This window comes from Prionailurus bengalensis, chromosome A2, assembly GCF_016509475.1.
Source record: "Prionailurus bengalensis isolate Pbe53 chromosome A2, Fcat_Pben_1.1_paternal_pri, whole genome shotgun sequence".
Taxonomy (NCBI): domain Eukaryota; kingdom Metazoa; phylum Chordata; class Mammalia; order Carnivora; family Felidae; genus Prionailurus; species Prionailurus bengalensis.
Genome location: NC_057348.1, coordinates 100,921,053 through 100,944,752, shown reverse-complemented (window position 1 = coordinate 100,944,752; position 23,700 = coordinate 100,921,053). Strand labels below are relative to the sequence as shown.

The following is a 23,700-nucleotide window of genomic DNA, read 5'->3' as shown; positions in this document are numbered from 1 at the left end:
ACACATTAAAACAGGGAGTAGGAAAGAGGAGGAAAGGGTAATAAATCGCCGGTGACTGTGGTGACAGCATATCTTACTCTGATGTTGAAGATCTTTGAGACAAGTGTGGATGGTCATTCATTTAAGATCAACAACGGGAATCATGTTTGGAAGTCAGGTATTTATGGAGCACCTGCTGTGTGGAATGTGTTTTATGATAAATAATTATCAGCTTACCCTGATACATCTTACAATTTTGGCAAGTCAAAGTTCACCAATCTACCCACAGTCTCTTCAGAAAACAAGTGGAGGAACCCATGAGAAAATCACAATACCATGGGGGTTCTGGGGTTCTGAGATGGTATATGAACGCCACACTTGGGAAATATTCATGAGGGAGCTAGAAATTTAGCTGTACTGAGAAGTGGATAGAACGTGTGTAGGCAGAACAGAAAAGTGAAAGAAAGAGAAATAGCATCAGTAGAGGAGTGTCATGGCACTAGAAAGGAGGCAGAAGGCTGAGCAGGCACTAGAGAGGTTGGCCTGACTGGATGCTCATGGGAAATAAGGTTTAATAGCAAGAGTGGTGCCAGGAATGACACAACTACTAAGTAGCTCATTATTTCCAGGCTGGTCACAGGAGAATATGGCTCCATTTCTAGGTGCTATAGGTTCTCATTCTGTTCCACCTCTCCCCGCCCATTCTTTTAATTTCTTGTGTTTCAGAGCACATGCTCTAGGCAAGGTGAATTTGTATTAAGTTTTCAAAAAAAAAAAAAATAGCTCTGTAAAAAATTTTCTTGGGTTCCTCTGAATAACCACCACAGGCCCTCCCAGTCACCTCTTAACAAGATTTTCATTTAAATTGGTTCACTCACCTGGCATTTTAGGATAGTCAAGCCTGTCTTTGGTGATCAACTGATACTGTTACTGCTACCTGCTATTTTATACTCTGGAATCAGAGGTGGTAAGAACAGAGCCCTTGTCTTTTGTATTTTGTATTTTGTCGAGCACTGGATACATTTCTGGCATTTTGTACTTAACAAGCGTAACAAAGCACACCCAAGCCTAAGGATATCGCATCTGCTGTCCTCGGCACAATAAAAGCAACAAGCCCAGTGGTCTCCGACCTGCAAGGTAGTGATAGGTTGCACTGGGAAATGAGGCTCTTATCACAATCAACATGAAAAAAAGAAATAATGCCTCAAGTGTATCTCCAGGAACACTAGAAAAGCCTGAATGGAAATAGCCCACACCCAGGAGACAACTGCTTTGCTTACCAAGGGCTTCATTCCTACAGGCCCTTTCTGATAGATGTATAGTGCCAAATGTAGAAACTCAGGGTCATGTAAAATTATAGGGTGGTGAACCTAAAATGAGTAGAGATAGTTTCAGCAGATAGTTTACAGTTGGGGTGGGGGAAGAAACTATTGGCCCTTGATACTCATTTAACAAAGTGAGAATAGGAAGGTAATAAAGATTACGAACCTCCTTTTTGAGTTTAGTTCTGGAGACTATTTTTGTGTGTCATCCTTGAGCAGGGCAAGGCTCGTCTTCTCCATATCATTCCAATTTTAGTATAATGTGCCAGCAAAGGGAACACTCTGGAGACTAGTTTTGCTAAGAAGCTTGTCTCAGTAAGTATTTTATTCTTGATGAGTTGTTATTTAGACAACAGAAATGCAGAATTTTGTTAACCAGTATAACAGGGATTTATTTTTCTTTCTATAGACTAATTGAACATTTTAATAGACTGACTATTGCTTTCCCCATTTTTTGAAAATGAGGTATATCTGCATCTTTGTATCTATGGGGAAGTTTAGTGACCAAACTGGTTAGAAATTCAACTAATGTACAATATCATAACTTATTACAGAACTTAAAAAGTTTAATTTATGTAGTAAATGGTCTACCAAATGAATGGGCCAGTTAAAGAATATTTTAGAACCTGCTTTGGCTACATGAAAAATCAACATGATAGTCTTCCTTCTCCAGATAATTATTTGTTTGTTTTTCCTCAAAAGTAAAATGAGCTATTCCTCAAGAATGGACCACTATCAAAAGGGTTGATATTTCCAAATCCTTCAGTAAGGTTAGGTTACATGAAAAAGTGGCCCAGCCCATTAAAATAGCAGGTATTCAGTTTTTATGTTATATGTTTAATTCTACACAAATCCATGATTTAAAAAGAGCCATGTAATTTAATTAGCATTAATCAATGTTGATTTAATAGAAGGCAGAAGGAAGTTCCCTCTGTGTGTACATTAAAGAAAACAAAAAAATAAAACCCAAGTTACAATAGAGTCATAGTCACTTATACCCCCAAATTTAAAGACTTAACACTGTCTGAAAGGTTATGATAAACATAAAACAGTTTCATTGTATTGTTACTGATACAGATAACCAAACAAAAGGTACATTTCTACCTTCCAAAAATTTAAGAAGCTAAATTATTTAGGGCACAAATTTGGGAACATTAAGGAAATATAGCATATTCTAATATGGACATCTAGAAGGTTACCTAAAGGTTTCCAACAGAGACTCAAAGGCAAATTCTAATGTAGATGGAATAAGAATCTCATACATTCCCTCAAACCAGTGGTGATTCAATCATTTGCCCGTGGTGTCTGGCATCATGTTAAGCATGAAAGTACAGGTTAGCATCAATTCAGCGTCACAAAGTAGACAAACAGTTACAGCACTGTGGGTTTCGAACGTTGACAGAGGAGAAAACAGGATAGTAAAGGCATGTGGAAGGACATCCAGTACAGCTTAGGAGGAATAAGGAAAGGTTTCCCAGAGGAGGTGATACTTGAAGTAAATTTTGTAAGATAATTTAGCCGTAGACTGGTTCACTGGAGATTGTTGGAATGGACACAATTCCTGCAGTACCCATAGTACTTTTTTGAATGTCTCTTTCATTGCAGTGTGTGTTTTGTAAGGACAGGTTCATTTTTAAGCCTATTTTCTGAGGTCCGTTGTGCTTTTTCCTGGTGATTTATGCAAGTTGACTACTAATGACTAATGAGAACAATATGAACGCATTGCTGCTGCATAAGTGTGGTGTGGTTTTGCACTTAAAAGAGGTATTCAGATGCTCTCGTTGTAAATGTTCATGAAAAGCCTCTTCTGGAGTAGTCAAACTTCTGTTAGTGAGTCTCACCAGTGGTTTTACATCTGCAGAGCATTGAGGGCTGGGGTTACTTGTAAGAGGATTGAAATTACTTCATATCATTATCCTAAATTTTATATTCACTATATTCCCTAAAGTATATCTTAATTAATTATTTATGACCAGGAAAACAAACAAACAGCAAAACGAAAAAGAAGGGAATGTCAGGACATTCCAAGCACAAAGAACAGAATGTAAGGATGGTGAAGGAGGTATGGCATGTTCTCACCAGGGAAGAGCACGCAGGATGTGAGTAGGAATATCATGAGATGAGTCTAAAGAGGGAATTGGGGGCCCTTATTTGCTTTAAGTTGCTTCATTTCTATAGAGGATACCAGAGAGCTACTGAGGGTTTTAATCTATCTTTAATCAATTATGTTAATTAAGTTAATTTCGAGAGAGTGTAGGAAGGAAGCACAGAGAGAGAGAGAGAGAGAGAGAGAGGGAGAGAATCCCAAGCAGGGTCCATGCTGTCAGCACAGAACCCAATGTGGGGCCTGAACTCATGAACTGTGAGATCACGACCTGAGTTGAAATCAAGGGTCAGATATTTAAGCGACGGAGCCACCTAGGTGCCCTTAAATCTACTTTTTAGTAAGTTCTTTCTGGCTTATATAATGTACAGGATGCAGGAAGATCAGTTAAGACAAATGATGAAGACATAGACTGAAATGGGAGTGGTAGGTATGGAGCAGAGACACATTGAAGAGTCAGGGCTTTACGATATATAATTCACACAAGTTTATCATCATTTGAGTGTGGAGCAGAGTAAGAAGGAAGAATGGATAGACTCCTAGATTTACTGCTTGGGTAGTCCGGGGCCTCACATGATATGTCAGGACTTGGAAACACAAAGGGAGGGGTGGCTGTCAGGACTCCAGCAAAAGAGGTGCAGCTTTCTGCTTCCGTTTGTTATCAGTTGGTAAGAGGGATCTTGACTGAACCAGGTCAGGGTGTGTGTCTGTCCCTTTGGGGTCCAGGAGTGGTAACAAGTATGCTATTTCCCATCATAACCGTGTGGAGTGAAGAAGGAATTCCCCACAGCAAACAGGAGCAAGGGGGGAGAGGTGCAAAAGAGTGGAGAGCAAATGGTCTGTGATAGAAGTTGAGAGTAAGAGTCAAGAGATGAATGATTACAAACTGTGTATATAGAGAGAACTTGAGAGAGTTCTGGGTTAGAGATCAGTTTGGGTGTCAGCAGTAGCAGATAGTCATGCATATGACTGTGCAGGATACCAGAGCCAGAAGACAGCCAACATTTTAGGGGTGGAATGAAGAAAAGAAGTCCCCAACAGTATAAGGTGGAGTGGAAGAGATGGAAGAAAAACCAGAAAAGCAAGTGTCACAGCAATCAAGGGTGAAGACAATTCAGAACAGAAGAACTAACCAACAGTAATAACTGCCTGAAAGAAATAGACATAAGGCAGTGGGCAGGTTGGAGATAACTGTGTAAGAAGCAATTCAGTGGAGTTTCTAACTAGGGCTCGGAAACCAGGTTAGAGAGGGTTAGTGAGTAAACAGAAAGTAAGGAAGTGGAGATACAAATATAGACCGCTCAAGAAAATTGACTCCAAATAGATGGAAAAAGAGTTTATAGCTGGAGTTAGAGGGAAAAGATCTAAGCATGCTCATATGACGAGGGAAGAGAATTGGTTGAGTTTTAATGGAAAGGTGTGCTACTGCTCCTAGAAAAATGTCTTTAAACCAAGGTCATTTGAAATACTCAAATGTGCTTGGGAAGGCATATGAAAGATGAAGATATTTTTCAAGGGCAGGTCATATAGGATTAATAAATTCTGGGGCAGAAATACATGCAAACACAATCAAGAACACACAAGAGAAACTTGGCAGCTAGAGAAAACCTCAAATGAGTTAATCCACAGCACCAAAATATACTGTATTGTCTAGAATCAGTTCTTACTCATCATGAGAACATACATAGTCATTATGGGCAGAGGAAAACACAACCTGAAAAACACAGAGAATACCCAAAACAGACAAAGGCACAATTTGTAGAGGCTTGGTAAACTAAGCATTATTTTCAGCTGCATAAACACAGCATGATAATTTGGGGAACTTCCTGGGGCCTGAAAAACTACAAAAGTTTTGAAATTTGGTTCCTTTGCTTGGGAAGTCTCATTTATAGATAATTTAATGATATTTCATTGGTTCACTCATCCATTCAACAAAGCCTGATCAAGAATTTCTGTGCTAATCATTAAGTCTGATAGAACATCAGTAAGATAGCATAGATTCTTATGGGAAATGGGGTGGTGGCTGTACCGTGGAAAAGTATATTCTGCTTACCTATTGTTTTTGTAACAGAAAATACAAAGTAGAACCTGCCAAAAATGCTACTAGCTGGTAAAATACATAGCAAACAGGGTGGGAAAAATTGTAAGCATTTCTCCTTCGAAAGCGATTCGATAAGAAGATGAAACCTGAAGATTCCTTCTTCCTCCATTAAATTCAATTACAGACTCTGAAGTAGGTGAAACGAGGAAGAAGCATATATTTTATTATGGAGGTATAGACATGTCTATATTTTTAATTTTTTTTTTCAACGTTTATTTATTTTTGGGACAGAGAGAGACAGAGCATGAACGGGGGAGGAGCAGAGAGAGAGGGAGACACAGAATCGGAAACAGGCTCCAGGCTCCAAGCCATCAGCCCAGAGCCTGACGCGGGGCTCGAACTCATGGACCGCGAGATCGTGACCTGGCTGAAGTCGGACGCTTAACCGACTGCGCCACCCAGGCGCCCCGATATGTCTATATTTTTAAATGATGTTGACTGTTGGCTCTTTATAGTTCTCACCAATGTCATCCCCTTCTCTTAATCATCTTCATTTCTACTGCTGCCCATTTCGTTAGGGTCAGGAATCTCAGATACTTACCTGAGGTAGAAATTTCTAGATTTGCCCCACACATAGGAGCTAAGTCTCCTATAAGGGGAAGAAGAGAGCTTGGTGTTACTGTTTTTAAGCTGTGTTCACTGATGGTTGCAGCTGGTGTAGTGTGAAATAGAAAACTAGATATAGTCTGTTCCAGGCTCAAAAACACATATTGATAAACACAAATTCTTGTGAACACCCAAAACAGGGATGAGGGGGGAGACTGTAGGGAGAGGATAAGTATTTAGGTTTTATCTTAGACCAACTGCCTGTTTGCTTTTTGGCATCCATTTATTTCTCTTTGGTCCTGAGAAGGCCTATTCAAATGACTAAGCTGGCAATACCACACACGGCATTTTAGTGAACAGCGTGCCCCATAGGTGTAAGAACTTGGGCTTTGTCGTGTCCTTGTTCTTGAAGAAAAGCTGCTTTTTTGTTAGCCTTCCAAATGTTCCTTGCCATTATGCAGAAATACATTAATTTTGAAACAAAATAAATCATGTACCTTTTGAAAAACAAAATTAAAACTGTACACATAAGCACGCATATATACAATGAAACTGACATTGCCCTGTTCTTTCTTCCCCACGTGTCTCAGAGTTCTAGCCAACACCTGTGGCCACACAAGGGGCAGACTTGGCAGCTGCAGAACCCAGATGTCAGACACTGGATTGGACGTCCCTGGCAGCAGTCCTAAGTGGGAGGCTGTCTCCTTAACTGACCTCTGAAACAGTCTATTGTCTGACTCTCTCTTGGGGCTGGGTAGTAACTGAAAAGCTGTCTGGGGGGCTGGTTCAGAGTTAGAGTACTGATGGGTTGTTCTGGATGCAATTATCCTTTGCCTTACCTTTGATTGTAAGGAATTTATTTCCTTGGTATGGGTTAAATCTGGTACTGGGCAAATTCTTGACAAAGAACTGTATTTAGATTTCTTCCAAGGAAAAAATAAGATGCTTTTTGCTTTGATTTTTTTTTTTCCCCCAACTGAAATTGGATGAGATCAACTTTATGTTTTAGCACACAGTTCTGGGTGATCAGAAGTAAAAATAAGAGTTTCTTGGGCACCTCCCCTTCAAACGATGACTGAGTTTCCTTCTATTGCTTCTTAAAACTACTTGTTAAAGGTTGAAAATGAAATATTTCTTTCTTTAGAAACTTACGGAGCTGCAAATTTGTTTTTGCAATTACTAAAAAAAAAAGTCATCTATTGTAGAGAAGAGCTTTTGTATCATGAATTATCTTGGTTCTTTAGAGAGGAAAACGATTACACTGTACTCCTGCCTCTACACCACTTGCTCAAGAATGACATTATGTGTAAGATGCAATCATTATGGGAATGAGCTAGGAAAGGCCAACTCCTGAGGAGGGCTCCACTTACAATGCAACACTGGTAACACTCCGGGAAAGTCTATTGTGCATACAGTTATAGTCATGGCAAAAGTTAGGAAGAAATAGATCTGCTTGCTGGAAGATGAATTCTGAGGAAATTACAGAATATATTTTGTCCAACAACAAATGGTATTTGTGTGCGTGTGAAATGTTCCAAAATTTCTTTTATTAACTTTTATAAAAGTGTAACTAGATCATCAGATAAACCCCAACTGAAGGACATTCTACAAAATGTCTACAGAATTCCACAAAAATGTCATGGTCATCGAAAACAAGAAAAGTCTGAGAAACTGTCACAGCCAACAGTAGCCTAAGGAGACATGATGACTAAATGTAATGTGTTAAATGAAATGCTAGAATGAATGGAAGAACGTGATGGGGAAACTGTGAAATCAGAATAGAGTGTGGACTTGAGTTAAAAGTAAGTACCAAATTGGGGGCGCCTGGGTGGCGCAGTCGGTTAAGCGTCCGACTTCAGCCAGGTCACGATCTCGCGGTCCGTGAGTTCGAGCCCCGCGTCAGGCTCTGGGCTGATGGCTCGGAGCCTGGAGCCTGCTTCCGATTCTGTGTCTCCCTCTCTCTCTGCCCCTCCCCCGTTCATGCTCTGTCTCTCTCTGTCCCCAAAATAAATAAATGTCGAAAAAAAAAAATTTAGAAAAAAAAAAAATAAAAGTAAGTACCAAATTGGTTCATTAGCTGTAGCACATGCACTGTCGTAATGTAAGATGTTAACATTGGGAGACACTAAGTGGAAGGCACGTAAGAACACTTCACTATTTTTGTAACTTTTCTATAAACCTAACGGGTACCCTAAAATAAAAACTTTATTTAATGATGTTTAACATACTGCTATTTTGACTGTGACAGAGCTCCCACACATCAATCAGTACCTCTCTTTCTCTTTTTCACACACACCTATCCACCAAATCATATGGCATAGTCATTTTCCTGGCACATAATACTTTATCTTTCAGGCCAATGTAATATCAGTGGAATAAGACTTATTTTGAGAGTTTCAGATTTTTCAATAATATTTAGGTCACGCCCTTAGTAGTAGGACACAAATGCTCAAAAGATAATATCCACAAATCCGTATTTCTCAGTGGCTTTAAAAGATGCAACATCCTTCAGCCACCTATCCAATATACTTACATTTCATGGGAATGTTATTAAGGACATAATTAATGAGACAATGTATCGTCTCTGAAATTAACATTTTTTGCTAGGTAACTGAGGGCAATGTTCATTTATTGATCATTTGTTATCATGATAGGTAAGGGAGTAAGGTGTGATATATCACTGTTTTAGAACATGGATGAGATTATTTCTTTGGTATTCCATATTTGTCCGTTAGAATTATAAGATTTCAGGACTATGGGAATATTTCTAATTTATCATTTTGCTTTGAGAAACGGAAAAAAGGTGTTGGTGTCAATGAATGTTTACTTAAACCTTATTGCGGATTTCCAGAACTGTTAACAAGAGATGTGCCTTTGTTAACACTTAATGGTACAACTTAAATTTTTTGTAATGTTTATTTATTTTTGAGAGAGAGAGAGAGAGAGAGAGAGAGAGTCAGAGCATGAATGGGGGAGGGGCAAAGAGAGAGGGAGACAAAGAATCCAGAATCGGAGGCAGGATCCAGGCTCCAAGCTGTCAGCACAGAGCCCGACTTGGGGCTCGAACTCACGAACTGTGAGATCACACAAACTGTGGGATCGCACGAACTGCAAGATCTTGACCTAAGCCAAAGTCAGACGCTTAACCAACTGAGCCATCCAGGTGCACCAATGGTACGATATTAAAAGTTCAGGTGAAGGTCGCCTGGGTGGCTCAGTCAGTTAAGTGCCCATCTTCAGCTCAGATCATGATCTCAGGGTTCTTGAGTTCCAGCCCCACATCGGATTCTGTGCTGACAGCTCGGAGCCTGGAGCCTGCTTCCATTCTGTTTCCCTCTCTCTCTGCCCCTCCGCCGCTTGCACGTGCGCGCTCCCTCTCAAAAATAAACAAACATTAGAAAATAATTTTAAAGTTCAGTTGATAAAAATTTAACCATATTAAGTTGGTCAGAATTATCTAATTTTGCTTTTAGAAAAAGATGCAAACGACTTTAAAGAAAGCTGGGGAAAAAATACATGCAACTTCCTGAATATATTTTAGGGCTAAAAATAAGATTCAGTCAAATCACTCTATATTCTCTATCTACTGTACTTTCCACTGATGACTTATATTAATGACAATGACCATGATGCTTAATAATAAGAGGAAGAAAAAATGTTCCTTAAGGAATTCTTAACTAAGGAACTGCAGTGAGTCAACCAACATATTTTAGAATTGTTTTATAGTTATGTATTTAATATGGAAAAAAATAATAGGGCAAGAGGGACCTACAGTAAATGTAGGTAGCTATTTTTTATATTACTTTTTAAGCAGTTCGGTTCATTCGTATTTTGCATTTTGTTAGACTAGTGTGCATGTGTGGTTACTAATGAGAATTATAGCAGCACTCTTTCTCAGAACACCTATGGCGTCTCAAGCTTTATGCTGCCAAGTATCTGACAAACACCGTCTAAAACTACACAATCCTGCAAGGTGCATACAATTACTATTTAACAAGCAAGAGAACGAAGAGCACCAGAAGTTAGGTAAGTGACCAAGGTCCCACAGCTTGTAAGTAAGGGAGCCATTACAAACTCCATCTGGTTGCCTCAAATGCCCGAACTCTTTCCACCAGAGCATACGGCTTTGTTATAATTGATAATTACGAACACTATTAAAATAAATGTCTATCACTAACCAGGTGAGTTAGGTCATTTAACCCCTCTAGGCTTCAAGTTTCTCTTGGGTAAATGAAGTCAGCTGGCTGATCTCTAATGCTTCTTCCAGCTTTAAAATAGTAAGATTGACTTATAGACAGGCTTTAGAAAACTAAAATGTTTTTGTTAAAAAACAAAAGAGGTCATGAACACTAGCCCTTACTCAATTTTGGGATGATGAGGATCTGTCTAGAGCAAGGTATTCATGTGATTTCTTCCAAATCACTCTAGTCCTAGCGATCTTACCATTTTCAGTGTTACTTCTTAAAATTTATAGGTAAGTGGAAATTTCATACTTTGGCTGCACTGCACAAACTATAAACTTAAATCTTTGCCTCACAAAAGATTTAATAACTTGCATTCAGGTATGAATAATATAAAGAAAACCATTTTTCTCTGGATCTGAGAATAATCAAAATATCAGTTTATTTTAATTCACATTTATTTAAATATAACAATTATTTTAGACAAATGAAAATACTTACAAGCATATTTATAACATGGTAGACATAAATATAAATGAAATGTATAAGTATTTTAGATAAAATTTAACACATATTAGACCAATTGATGACATACTTAACATTTAGCCTCAAGGTACATTAACATGGATATTGAAAAGGCTGTTTTCACAGAAACTGCTATAAAATGTTCACATTTGTGTTAGTAACATGTCACATTTCCTAGACTGATGTTTTATGAAAACTATGTAAAGATTGAATGTAATCAATCACCTCCCATGGGGTAATGTTTTTTGTAAATGAAGCCTATTTTTGTCAATAGAAATGTTCTTTTAACTTTTAAATAATACGCAATTTTTATCAAGACCATGCTACATTTATTAAACAAACATGCATAACACATTAAAACTTGAATGATTCACGTACCTTTTTGCACAGTGTTTAGTTTTGCTATGGCACTCTATCTTTGTGAAAAATATACTTAAAATTTGGCACAGAATCAATAAATTGTATTGCTTCTAATCAAAACAAATGTGATTTAAATTTTCCATGGCATGGAAAATACTCTGTCACAGTTTACCTCTCCCCTTTACAGTTTATTGACCAATGGCAGTTCTGTACTGTTTTGGTTAGGATAAATAAGGGATAGCCAAGAACTGAAAGTCCTAGTTAGGTGTTTTGCCTACACTCTAATTGGAAATGAGTCGATTTTATTTTTTCTAGCAATAAAACATTCCCATCTGTATTGTGGCCAACAAATTTCTAAATAAGGGTGTTATCAGCAATAATATGCATCGTCATGAGATGTTTTTCTTTAGGAGACAGAGAGGTTGAAAGGAAACGTGGATCTCTTCATAAACTGGGAACATATGTGGTAAGGAGAGCAAACGCCAGCTGAAGCAGAAACAGGGGAAGCTCTCTGGAAAGCTGGTGAGAGCACACACTCTGAAGTTGCAACGAGGCAGAAAACAAAGGCAGGAACCCAGGAACCATTCAAGGTGGTAAGGACTGCCGTGGGTTGGAGGAAACTGATATGTATCACTCAAAAGAGACAGCATCCAGAGCAGGTACCACATTTGTGTGTCAGCAAACTACCACTGCTTTGTAGGAAAAGTTTTACATTTCCACCCCAGTGTCTAAATCTGGACTGAAGAGATTAAGCTAACTGGCAACATTTTTTTTTTTTTTCTGAATTCATTCATAAACACTGTGGAAGAATAAAGGGAGTACCATTAACTCAAACTTCCTTCAAAGCAGACAAGTCACACTCCATTCGAAGCACAGACTTCAGAGTTGTGGTAACTAAGAAAAGTGCCAGCTCTTCTAAGACAAACCTAAGGTGTGCTATTTTGAGAGACTGGTTGAAGTCTGATCCTTTCATAGAACCTTGATAGCCTAAGTTTTAAATTTATTATCTGGGGGGAAAGGAGGTAGAACTTTAGTCCCACTCTTATACAAATATCCTTTATTCTAAAAAACAGAGTAATGAACACAATGACATTTTCTTTGCTTTATGATCCTTGCGTTTCTGGGGACGGTTAAGCAGTGAAATGGCAAAGAACATCAAACGGGTTAAATAAAATAGGCAAAGCTTTGTTGAAAGCTGTTAAGGTGCAAATAGACATAAAGATTACAAATCACAGAGCACTGAATTTTCAAGAGTGAAATCATACCAAAACCGTGATAAATTTTCGCTGACATCATAGGAGAGTAAGTGGTCTGGAAGGTCACTGATGGTGCCCTGCACAGCCAGCACGTGTGGGGCCAAGGTGAAGGGTACGTCGTTGAGGAGTTCAGCCATTAATGAGTTGTTTTCCAAAGTCTGGCCTGCCTTATTTTCCACCTCAGGGCCTGCTACAGTCACACTGGATGAGTTTTCTTTGCCAGTCTAAAAATACATATATATTTAAGTCATTTAGACCTTGTGGACTTTGAGGTTTAGAAATGGTAAATGTGGCATTAATATATCAAAATGATTGAGAAATGTGGAATATAGAAATATTCCCAGGTTGGAATGCTGCTATTTACTTACTTGAGAAATACATCCACCTAAATCTCTACTAGGCTTTAAAATGAATCCTAGGGGCGCCTGGGTGGCGCAGTCGGTTAAGCGTCCGACTTCAGCCAGGTCACGATCTCGCGGTCCGTGAGTTCGAGCCCCGCGTCAGGCTCTGGGCTGATGGCTCAGAGCCTGGAGCCTGCTTCCAATTCTGTGTCTCCCTCTCTCTCTGCCCCTCCCCCGTTCATGCTCTGTCTCTCTCTGTCCCAAAAATAAAAATAACGTTGAAAAAAAAAAAAATTTTAAATGAATCCTAAACCCTTCTCTGACTCAGGCTGACCACTCAGGGCCCCCTAAATACAAGCCTGCATTCTTGCTATTTCCCTAGCCCAGATAAGGTCTACAAAGTCTGGCTCACAAATCTGATGTAAGGTTCCAGGCTTTACAGAACTCCCAGGTTCCCTGTGAAATCGTAGATGAACATAGTCCAAAGTGGCCCTGCCTGCTTCAGAGAGAATATGGGGCAAACTGACTAGGATATTATTTGGCATTTCATGTTTGTGTTCTTGCTAGTGGCTATTTCCTATGCATATGTCTTATCTCCAACTAGACTCTAGGGTACTTGAGAGCAAGCTATCTATTTGACATTTCTTTGTATTCTTCACCTAGCATATGTTACCTTGCATACTCTGTATGGATGCATGTATCCTCCACCTTCTATTCCCTAAGATAAACTTGAGCATTTACCTCCCCTGTGTACCCCAAGTATTGATTGATTGCCCGACTTTCGCTGGAACTAGCATGTTATGTTACACAGGCTGATGTATCTTGTTCAATTTAAGATTGGTAGACCTTGCATATAGCACTTTACCAAAAGATGTGCACTAGGGTGTTCATAGCACTCTACGCAAGCCCCGTACTGGAAACTACCTAAGTATCTATCCACAGGAGATTGAGTAAAAAATTGTAAGTATGTTTACGAAAATGAGAACGAATGGCCTGCTGCTCCAAGTGGCTAAAACCTAGCTTAAACCAGGTCAGGAAAAACTTTACTCACCACCTGCTCCAGTCAGTCCCCACCTGGGGGATAAAACTCCAGAGTCTTTACAAAGGCCTACAAGGCCCTTCCTGATCTGGCCCCAGTACCTCTCTGACAGTTTCTCCAGCTAGTCTGTCCTGGCTCCCTCTTCTCCAATCCCTCTGCCCCGAAGATGCTTCTCCCAGACCCACCGGGGCTCCTTCTCCCATGTCCTTCTCAGGGAGGCCTTTCCTGCCCACCTTATTTTAACTGTCTCCTGGCCCTCACTCCCCCCACTCCAGCATTCCATCTCCCTCTCCTGCTTTTTCCTCTCCTTAGCCCTCAGTACCTTGTTGCATGGTGTATAATTTATTCTAGTATCACCCCTTAGAAGCTTAGGGAGTTTTTATTTCCCATGTTCACTGCTGTATCCCCAGTGCCCAGATCAGTGCGCAGTGCTCAGTATTTGTTGAGTGGATGAAAGCAGACAAGATTTTTGCCTGTGTGAGGCTTATATCATAATAGTTGCAAGTGCTGATAAATTCCTTCTGAGTAGAGGAGGATGGTTTTCTGTGTAAGAAATAACAGTTTTGTGAAACTTGTTATTGAAGTGGAAAAGACATACAGAAAATGGTGCATCATAAGTGTTGGGCTTGGTCAATTTTAACCAACCAAATACCTGTGAGCAACCAGCACCCAAAGCAATAAACAGAAATGACCAGCTTCTCCAGAGGCCCTCGAGGTCACAACCAACTCCCTGCCCCTCAGTCACCATCCTGATTTCTAATAGCACAGGTTGGTATTACCTGCATTTTACATGAAGTCACCATATAGTATGAACTCTTGTTTCTGGCTTCTTTCACTTAATATTTTATGTATGAAATCCATCCATATTGTGGCATGTAGGCGTTACAAAAATTTAGAAGAACATATTGTTGCAGAAGAGATGTATTCTTACTCATGTCAAAAGAATTGCTTTGGTTGCTGTGTTGACTATAGCTAATGGTGGGTGTGGGGGGTACTGTGGTCAGGGAAGGAAGCAGGAAGACCAGCTGGGCTTGTGGGTCTGGTGGTGATACTAAGGGTGAGACAGAATGGCTGGAATGTGGATAGACCAAGGAGAAAGCCAGTAGGATTTGCTGATGGAATGGATGTGGGATATGAGAGCAAGAGCAGGATCAAGGATGAAGCCAATGTTCGTGGCTTGAGCAATAAGGATGGAGTCTCCATTTACAGGGATGGGAAAGGGTGTCATGAGGGAGCAGGCAAGGCAGGAAGATCAGGAGTTGTTCTGGATGTTCCACGTGCCTAACAGACATCCAGGTGGAGCTGTTAGTAGGTACAGGGATCTCATAGGAGTCTGGAGCTGGAGGAGATCTTGAGAAGAAAGTCTGCTTGGTGTTGTGTTTAAAAGACAACAGGAGGAAGGCAAGTGAGGACAAATAGAACAGACAGCATTTCTAGACATTATACTGCAAATGGGAAAAGAGATATGTGCCGGTTGCTGGAAGGGGATGTGGGGTCAAGAGAGGCTTCTCCCAATTTTTCTTTTGCTTTATGAATTGAGAGAAATGATGGTAGTGATATGCTAATGAGAAGCTCTAGAAAGGAAAACTCCATGGAGATTCTGTAAGAGAGGAACTACTCTCTTCACAAGGCATTCCCGACACAGAACAGAGACCCTCAAGAAATCTGTTAGTAAATGACTTTGAATTAACCAAACACATCCCTAGCAAGAGTTGTCTTATGACATCATAAATAAAACACCAGAGCACTTTCTTAGGATTGCAGCTAGAACAAGGCAAGTGTGCCCTGCTATGACAAAGCTTATTAGAAAGGTCCATGTATGCGGTGGCCAGAACCTGCCTCCTGAAACCTGACTGAGGCTTAAAGGATCCCTGGGTCAGATGAGAGCACAGGTGTCAGTGAGTAACGATGCCACAATTCTAGCCTCTTTAGAAAGTATCACCTATCTATCACTGGTTTCTTCAAGATGACCTACGCACAGGGGCTTACCCTGGAGCAGCACAGCCGAGTGTTGAGAGCACAGATTGTAGAGAGACACTGCCTGGGTGCAAATCCAAGGTCTCCTGCTTATGCCATGGGCAAGTTCTTTAACTTCCATGTGCTCAGTTTCCTTGGCTGTATTTCAAGATCAGTAATAGTACCTATTTCATAGGATTGCTGTGAGGATTAATGAAGTGATGATGTTCCCAGGTAAGTACAATAATGCTTAGCACATGTTAAAGTAAGCAAATAAATAAAAACTTTAGGAATGGCAGATGCCACTTGGCTTTAGATAAGGTCTGGGATCCATCCATCTCTTTTGTTGCTGACATCCACTGGTGGCTCAAATCATCTTACCTTACCCTCCGCTCTTATATCTTGCCTTCCCTCTTAATCTCACATGCAAATGTTTGTTGGATCTATTAGTAGCATCCCATGCTTGAACTTTGTTCTCTTTCTTCCTTGTGTACAGAATGTTCTCCAGTTTCATTAGCCAAATCATCTCCTTTCTTAAACAAAAACATTTTTGAAATCTCACTCTCTCCAATGAGGAGGTACATTACTTGTACCACTTTGCTTGCTTTTTTTTTTTTAGGTTTATTCATTTCTCAGAGACAGAGAGACAGAGTGTGAGCAGGGGAGGGGCAGAGAGAGAGAGGGAGACACAGAATCCGAAATAGGCTCCAGGCTCCGAGCTGTCAGCACAGAGCCCCATGCAGGGCTTGAGCTCATGACCCGAGCTGAAGTCGGACGCTTAACCGACTGAGCCACCCAGGTGCCCCACTACTTTGCTTTCTAAATACATCCCTTCTCAGGTTTAACTCTCTGGCAGCAATATTTATTTCTTTGTGCAGGCTTTGATTAATCCCCCTTCCTTTCCTTTACAAATCATTCCTATGTGTCAGAGCACAATTCCTTAAGGACAAGACTATGGCAAACTGCATCTTGGATAATAAAGGAATTGAGACGTGTGATTCCTTGTTCAAGTTCTCCTGATAAAAGTGGCATATGCTTCATCCACCTGGACCTCACTTCTCTCTTCTGTAAAATGAGCAGTGAGGGATGAAGAATGAGGAGGAGAAAGATGGAAGCAAGCTGCATATACTGGACATAACCTTTGAGCCAGCTCCATCTGAGCTGTATAAATGTACTCTCTCATTTAAGCCCTACCACACCTCTGGGGGTAGTGGTGGGGGGGGGGTGGTGTACTACTATTGACCCCACAGTAAAAATAAGAGGACACAGAAGCACACAAAGGTGAAGGAAGTTGTCCCAGGTTACATAGCTACTCTGTGGTGACATGGAGAATCCAACTCAGTGACCTTTAATGCTCCACATTCTAAGACCCTGCACACCTCAGACGTACTCTGGATAGACTGGCTAGCTGAATGCACAAAGCCTTGAAAATTTCGGGGATGGTATTAGAAAATATGACAGGTGCCAACATAGCATATCTTAGCTTAATTTAGAAGGAAAGGAGACTCTCATATCTTTTACCTTTGGAAAGGACTGAAAAAATCATCAAGGTGACAGATCTTAGACTGAAGGAGGACAGAAAAGCAACTGTAATTTAGGAGGTATTTATCCCTGGAAATAAGTCTAGCAGTCGTCTGGATGAACCACAGGGAAACAGGGACAGTGAAACAAGATTGTCAATAAGTTGATTACTGTCAAAATGGAGAGCTAGAAGCTACGTGGGAATGTGCTTTGGTAGTGTTCCTACCTTTGCACATGTTTGAAAACTGTCCAAAATCGAAAAGTCTCCAAAACTTAAAAATTAATTAAAAATTACCATGGAAAAAGTGTTCCACCAAATGCCTCCTAGAAAGATCTGAATTTCAGCTGTGCTGTATGTATGACTCCAACATCTATCTCTTAACAGTTGGCTAGAGTGCAACATTACAGTCTCCAAGGAGGCTGCCTGCCCTTTGGCAGCAGTGTGAGGGCCATGGTGCAGCTGCTGTTGGCATGCTGAGAGCTGGGAGGGGAGAAACTATAAGGCAAAACGAGAGTAAGTCACAAAGAAAATGTGAGTCAAAATTCAAGGACCCCACACCCGCTACTCTGATCTCTGAGTCTAGCTTGGCAGCCAGTGGAAGCAGAGGTGGGGGCTGAGGGCTGAAACAGGTGCATGAGTTCCCCGGCAAAAAAGCAGCCCTCTCTCTTAGACACAAAGTCTTTCAATTTTTTTCATTTGCATAATAAAATGGGTCTTTAAAGAGAAGAATGAGTATGTTAACCACAATGGAGCGAGAAGAAAAGAATCAATTAACCTTATAGTTAATAGCCAAATTTTTGAAAATTACTTCGAATATTATGTTCATAAGGCATATTCGTTATTTTTGTGATTAATCCTGTTCACAGAAAGGCTGCTATGACAATGTTCTTGAGCAGAAGTTCCTTCATATAATCTAGCTTTAATACTTTTTTCAAATTAGTGTTTAAATAGGAGCATACCGTGTCAGATTTTTTTAATCTTGGGGAGAAAGTAAATTTCTTTATCTGTATCATTACAACAAATGAAGTTTACAAATAATAAGCTATTTTCGTGTTTGTATAAAAATAATTATTTCTTGTTCATCAGCAAACCTGCTAAAAAAAAATGGGCCGGCCAAGTTTATCTTGTATTCCTCACACTCTATTATCTTCGTTTCAAGTAATTCAAAAAGGTTTAGAGGCACTATTCCTCCCTTTCTTGCAGAGGGGTGGTAAAGATTCACGAGGTTCAATCTGTAAAATCTCAGAGCTTCAGAAAAAACAGTCCAAGAATACAAGGCACATAACACTTCTCAGTAAAGGCTTAGAGAAATGAAGTCACTTCCCTGGAGCGACAGAAGGTTCGTGGCATCCTGGGAACCTCATGGCACAGAAGCCCCCCAAACCACCATGGAATCTATTAAGGAGTGCCAATTTGCAAACCCGCTAACAATTTGGAGACTTAATTTACGGAGCCATACCCGACTAAAGTATGAAAATGTTATTAATAGGAACGTCACCTATATTTGGCATTTTTTTTAAACCTCCTGCTTTCTTGAGGCAACCTGTGCCTCAGATAAGCAAAGCTAAAATAGTGTCGTATAAAAGCAAAATATTGATGCATTAAAATTTAGAAACCAACCTTAACCAAAACAGTAATAGAACCTATTAGAAGAATATGAAACCAGATATAAAACACCTATCTAACATATTCAATTTACATACAAAGAAGGTAGCTATTTGCTAAAGCCTATTTCTAGGAAACGAGTTATAGTAAGAAGAGGGAATGTCAAGCTCTCGCTGTCTATGCCTTTAAATTCTAACAACTATAAATAAAGGACATGTTCCTTTGAACAATAGCTTGAACAGGCAACACTGTCACTTTATCTCCCCAGATAACTATCCATTCTATTCTGGCTTCAGCTGGTATCTGCTTGCATTACATCAGCGTCTTGATGGGGGTGGGTTGGGGGGCAAATCTGAGTCAGAAGCATCAGGGGACAAGAGGTTAGAAGGTGATACAAGCAATGGCACAGTTAAGGCCGTACTCAAGCTCCTTATTTTTCTCTAAGAAGCTGGTTGCTAATAAATGTCTGGCTGGCTGATAAAAGCCAGAGGACTGGTCTCTTACACCTACATAAGTCCGAAGCCACAGTCTCCTTTCACTAGGGAGAAATGATATTGCAAAAGTAGAGACTGTTTGCCATTTTTCTGCAAATCCTCCATACCCAGAACAGTAATGCCTGCATATCATGAGGGCTCACTTGTGACCCTTGAATGGCACTGACTGAATCTGGTCCCCTTATTTCTGAGATATTCTAGGCACTTGACTTTTAAATTGTGGGATTAGGCCAAAGAAACAAACAAAAGCCCAGAACACCTGACCACCGATACAGATAAATTAGGCAGGAGAGAAAGCTGAACTCACTGAAAACCTGCTTCCCATGGGGCCGGGGTTCCCAGTTTGAGGCTGCCACATATTTGAACAGAAAGGCCAGGTCAGAAAGTAGATAGATCTTTTCTTTGCTCCCTTCCCTTTCCTTTCTGATCTCTGACATCATTTCAATTTACATTTTGGCTCATGATTTTTTTTTTTTTGCAATGTTTGTTCCCTTTCCTCTTTCTCCCCCCTTTTCTCCCCCCAGTATTTCCACCTGCCTGTGCTTCCTGCTTCTTCTATCTTTCTTAAAGAAAAAAAAAAGTCTCCTGACTTCCTCTTTTCAGAACTCCAGCTGAATGTATGCAAGTGAAGAGGGGGAAGTAGGCAAGCTGGCACTTGCTTCTGTGATCTGTTCCATGCTTTCTTGGAAAAGTGGCTTCACTGAAGCCGGAAAATCTTCTGTACAGCCAACTCTGGGGGGGAGCAGTGGAAAGAGGAAAGAGAAGCATTTTAGGAAAGGAACCAGCAAGAAACAGTATGTTCAGCATGGGATCCTGTTTAGTTCTGGTTTGGGAAATAAAAAAGGCTATTCCAGTGATTTAAAAAAAAACATTTTTAGGAAGTTAATTTATATAAGTTCATAATCTCTGACCTTAGGCTATCCAGAAAATCTCATATTGTGCTGTAGGCCTTCCCTCTCATTCTTGCCAGCACACTTTCACCCCTGCTCTCCTCTCCCCTGGCCCTACATCACCACCTGTCTCCTCGCTGCCAGCCGGTGGGCTAGCATCCCACTCTACAGAAGAAAGAGGAACCATCACGTGAGGATCTCCTCTACTTATGGCTCCCCAAAAATGTATCTGCATCTGTACCCCTCCATGCTTCTCCCCTGCCACCAGGGGCATGTTGCCCTCTTCCTACCCAAAGCTAATCCCTTCCCGGTGTTCCACACCCAATCCTGTCCCTAGTCTTCAAGGACATGGCTTCATCCATTAGGAGGTGGCTCCCAATTGCGAATCTTTTATATAGTCAATTCACCATTTACAGGAAATTCTCCTAAGGTCTTTCGCACCCACTGGCATCTTACCCACTGAACACCCACACTATACTTCTTTTTTTTCACAGCCAGGCTGAGCCGATTGTTGACGCTTGCTGTCTGCTTCACTCCTCACCCACTGCCATCTGCCCCGGTACTGACACTACTTCGTCCAAGGTTACTAATACTCACACTGTGCTAAACTCAGAAGATGTTCTCAAGTGCTTAACTTTATATGACCTCTTTGTAGCACTTAAGATGGGTCACTCTCAGAGTTTTTATTTTCTGGCTTCTGGGCCACTTCTTAGTGTTGCCTCTATCTGTCTAGCTCATTGTTCTTTTGCCTATTTCTGAAAAAAAGGTATTCTCCCAGGGTCTCATTTCTGTTCCTTTATTCTTCTTAGTCTCCACACACCCTTGGAGGAGCTTATCCCTATCCATGGGTCCTTCTGCCCTACTCCTCCACTGCCCCAAAGTAGATCCACACACATGCACATATGTCCACACCCATCCTGAAACCACCCTGACTCATGTGTTCAACTCCTTATTATACCTTTTCTTGTGGCACATTAAACTCAACATGTTCTGAACCTGACTCTCAAGCCCTTCCCAGCTCTACCCCAGCCTAATGCTCTTCTTCTTTTTTTTTTTTTTTTTTTGTATAATGAGTACCAAACACAGAAGCCTGAATTGTCTTTTACTTTTCCCTCCCTGTCACTTTCTCCATCCAGTAAATGGCTGGAGATTTTGAGGGTTTTAATGTCTCCCCAAGTTTCATTTCCCATTGGCCCCACTGTCAATTCTCTTACTGCAAGCCACTGCAGTCTCGTGTGATGGATGCTCCCAGAGTGTCCTGCATCTGGCCTTGCTCACCCTGCACTATATGCTCCTTCTCGTTGGTGCTATTTCACACACATGCTCTTCCTTGCTTAACACTCCTCAATGCCTTTGGACAAGAGAACAAACTGCATATTGTAGTACATAGGTATGATCTGGATTTGCTTATCCCTCTATTTTCTTTTATTACCATTCCCTAACATCTTCATCCATACCAAGCTACCTGCTATTATCCGAACATGCCAAGCTCCCCCTTTCTCTCTGAGCTTTGGCTCATTCGATTACTGCTGCCTTAATTAGGACATCTTTGTCTCTTCTTCTACTCTCTTCATCTTGCCTATTTCAACTTGCCCTTCAGGAGGCACATCAGGACTCTTCTAGAAAGATCTCCCCAAGTAACTCCTCAAACCTGGGCCAAGTGCCTGCTCATGTATTCCCACAACAGCTTGTATGTACTTCTCTCACAGCACAAATCATACTAGACTAGAGTTCTCTGTCACTCTCATAAAACTATGGGCCGCTCAAAGCCAGGGACAATAGCCTTCATCTACATTTGTCTGGCAATCAGAGCAATGCCTGGCTCATAATTGGTGATCAATACCTGTTTACTGAATGACTAAGTAAGTTTCTTTGTGAACTTTATATTCAGATTTATTCAAACTAAGCCGGGAATTATTATGTTAAGCTGGATTTCCACATCTGTTTGTTGTTGTTTTTTTTTTTTTCTCTAACAAGATTTTGCTGTTTTTCACATTATCATCCACATGGTGAACCATGGGTAGTATTAAATACAGATAGAACTTAAAACTAGTTTGAGGCTCCAGCTACATCTATTTCCTAAAGAATGAGGTGGATTGTTCTTGACTTGGCAAACAAACTACTTCACAAATGTGTCTCCCAAAGGAAGTTCAATGAAGTGCTGCTACAGTGTAGATGAGGCCATGGCAGCTGTTTTTACCACAGATCCACCTCACTGAGAGAGAGGAAGAAACTAGGCCGGTCTACTCCAAATTCCCCCTAATCAACTGTCTCAGTCCATTCTGGCTGCTATAACAAAATATTATGTGCTGGGTGGCATATAAACAACAAAATCTATTTCTCACAGCTCTGAAGGCTAGAAAGTCTAAGATCAAGGTCCTGGCAGATTCAGTGTCTGGTGAGGGCCTGCTTCTTGGTTTGTAGAGTGCTCTCTTTTCCCTAAAACATCACATGGCAGAAAAGGCAAAGGCTTTCTCTGGGACCTCTTTTATAATGGCACTAATGCCATCCATGAGGGCTCTACCCTCATGACCTAATCACCTCCCAAAGGTCCCACCTCCTAATACCCTCATAATTGAGGATTAGGTTTCAACATATGAATTTTGGGGGGACACATTCAATTTAGGGCATCAAGCGGCCTTACATGGCTCTTCTCTCCCAGGAACCAGTATTTCTGGTTAGAGTCTAAAAGGGCTACAGTGGAGCCTATGCTTGAGGGCAGGGGTGTGGGGAACAGGACCAGCAGCAGGGTGGTAGGACTGGTAAGCACTGTAAGAGGAGGAAAGCCTCAGAGATGAGGGCTGATTAGGAGAGAGGATGGGTGGAAGTCTTAGAGATTATGGAATCATTTATTTAATTTAATTTCTGTTCACCCCCTGTTAAAGAGAAAAGCTTCTGTCTTACTCTTCTGGTTTCCATAAAGAGGGATTTTTCTCTAACCTCTATGGCTGTCTGCCCTACCCCCTATCCCTCCCCAAGGAGGTAGGCTGAACTACCCAGTTGGTGGATGACAGCCATAGGTCCATGGTTCTAGATAATGGACACTAAACCATCAAAGGTCCTGAGGCCTGGAGAAAGTCTCTTTCTTCTCTCTTTACTTGGACCAGGGGAGACAGGTTGCCGGAGTAAGAGTGTCTTTTGTGCTGACTTACACTTTCCCCACAGGTCTAGACATGAGTTATCGGGAGTGTGGAAGTTCGTTTTAGCTACTGCATTAAGCTGTCTCCTCCAGCCTAGGCTATTTTAGTCAAAAGGGGGACATTTTGTTACTCTGTTTGCTGGCTCTTTGATCCTATTTCTCCATTGGCCCAGGAGGCAGAGGAGGAAAAGGAGCACCCTTAATAGGACATTAGGACCCCACCAATTTCTAACTCCCATGCATCTTCATTTACACCAAAAAAAGAGAGGCCTATTAACCACACCAAACAAACAAAAATAGAGTTGTGCAGATGTTAAATGATCTGGAAATAAAAAATATA

The 23,700-nt window shown here is 40.8% G+C and overlaps 1 protein-coding gene and 1 non-coding gene across 2 annotated transcripts in view; both read right to left on the bottom strand.

Moving 5' to 3' along the window:
- Positions 1-1,474: 1,474 nt before the first annotated feature.
- On the bottom strand, positions 1,475-1,581 carry LOC122488831. Its single transcript, XR_006298748.1, has one exon. It is a non-coding gene; the product is annotated as a U6 spliceosomal RNA (small nuclear RNA).
- Positions 1,582-10,652: 9,071 nt separating this feature from the next.
- UMAD1 (UBAP1-MVB12-associated (UMA) domain containing 1) overlaps positions 10,653-23,700 on the bottom strand; it is a 227,631-nt gene continuing 214,583 nt past the window's right edge. The window contains exon 4 of the mRNA XM_043588955.1: positions 10,653-12,598. Within this exon, the coding sequence (XP_043444890.1) occupies positions 12,341-12,598 (258 nt within the window). The 3' untranslated portion in view covers positions 10,653-12,340. The remainder of the gene's footprint in view (positions 12,599-23,700) is intronic.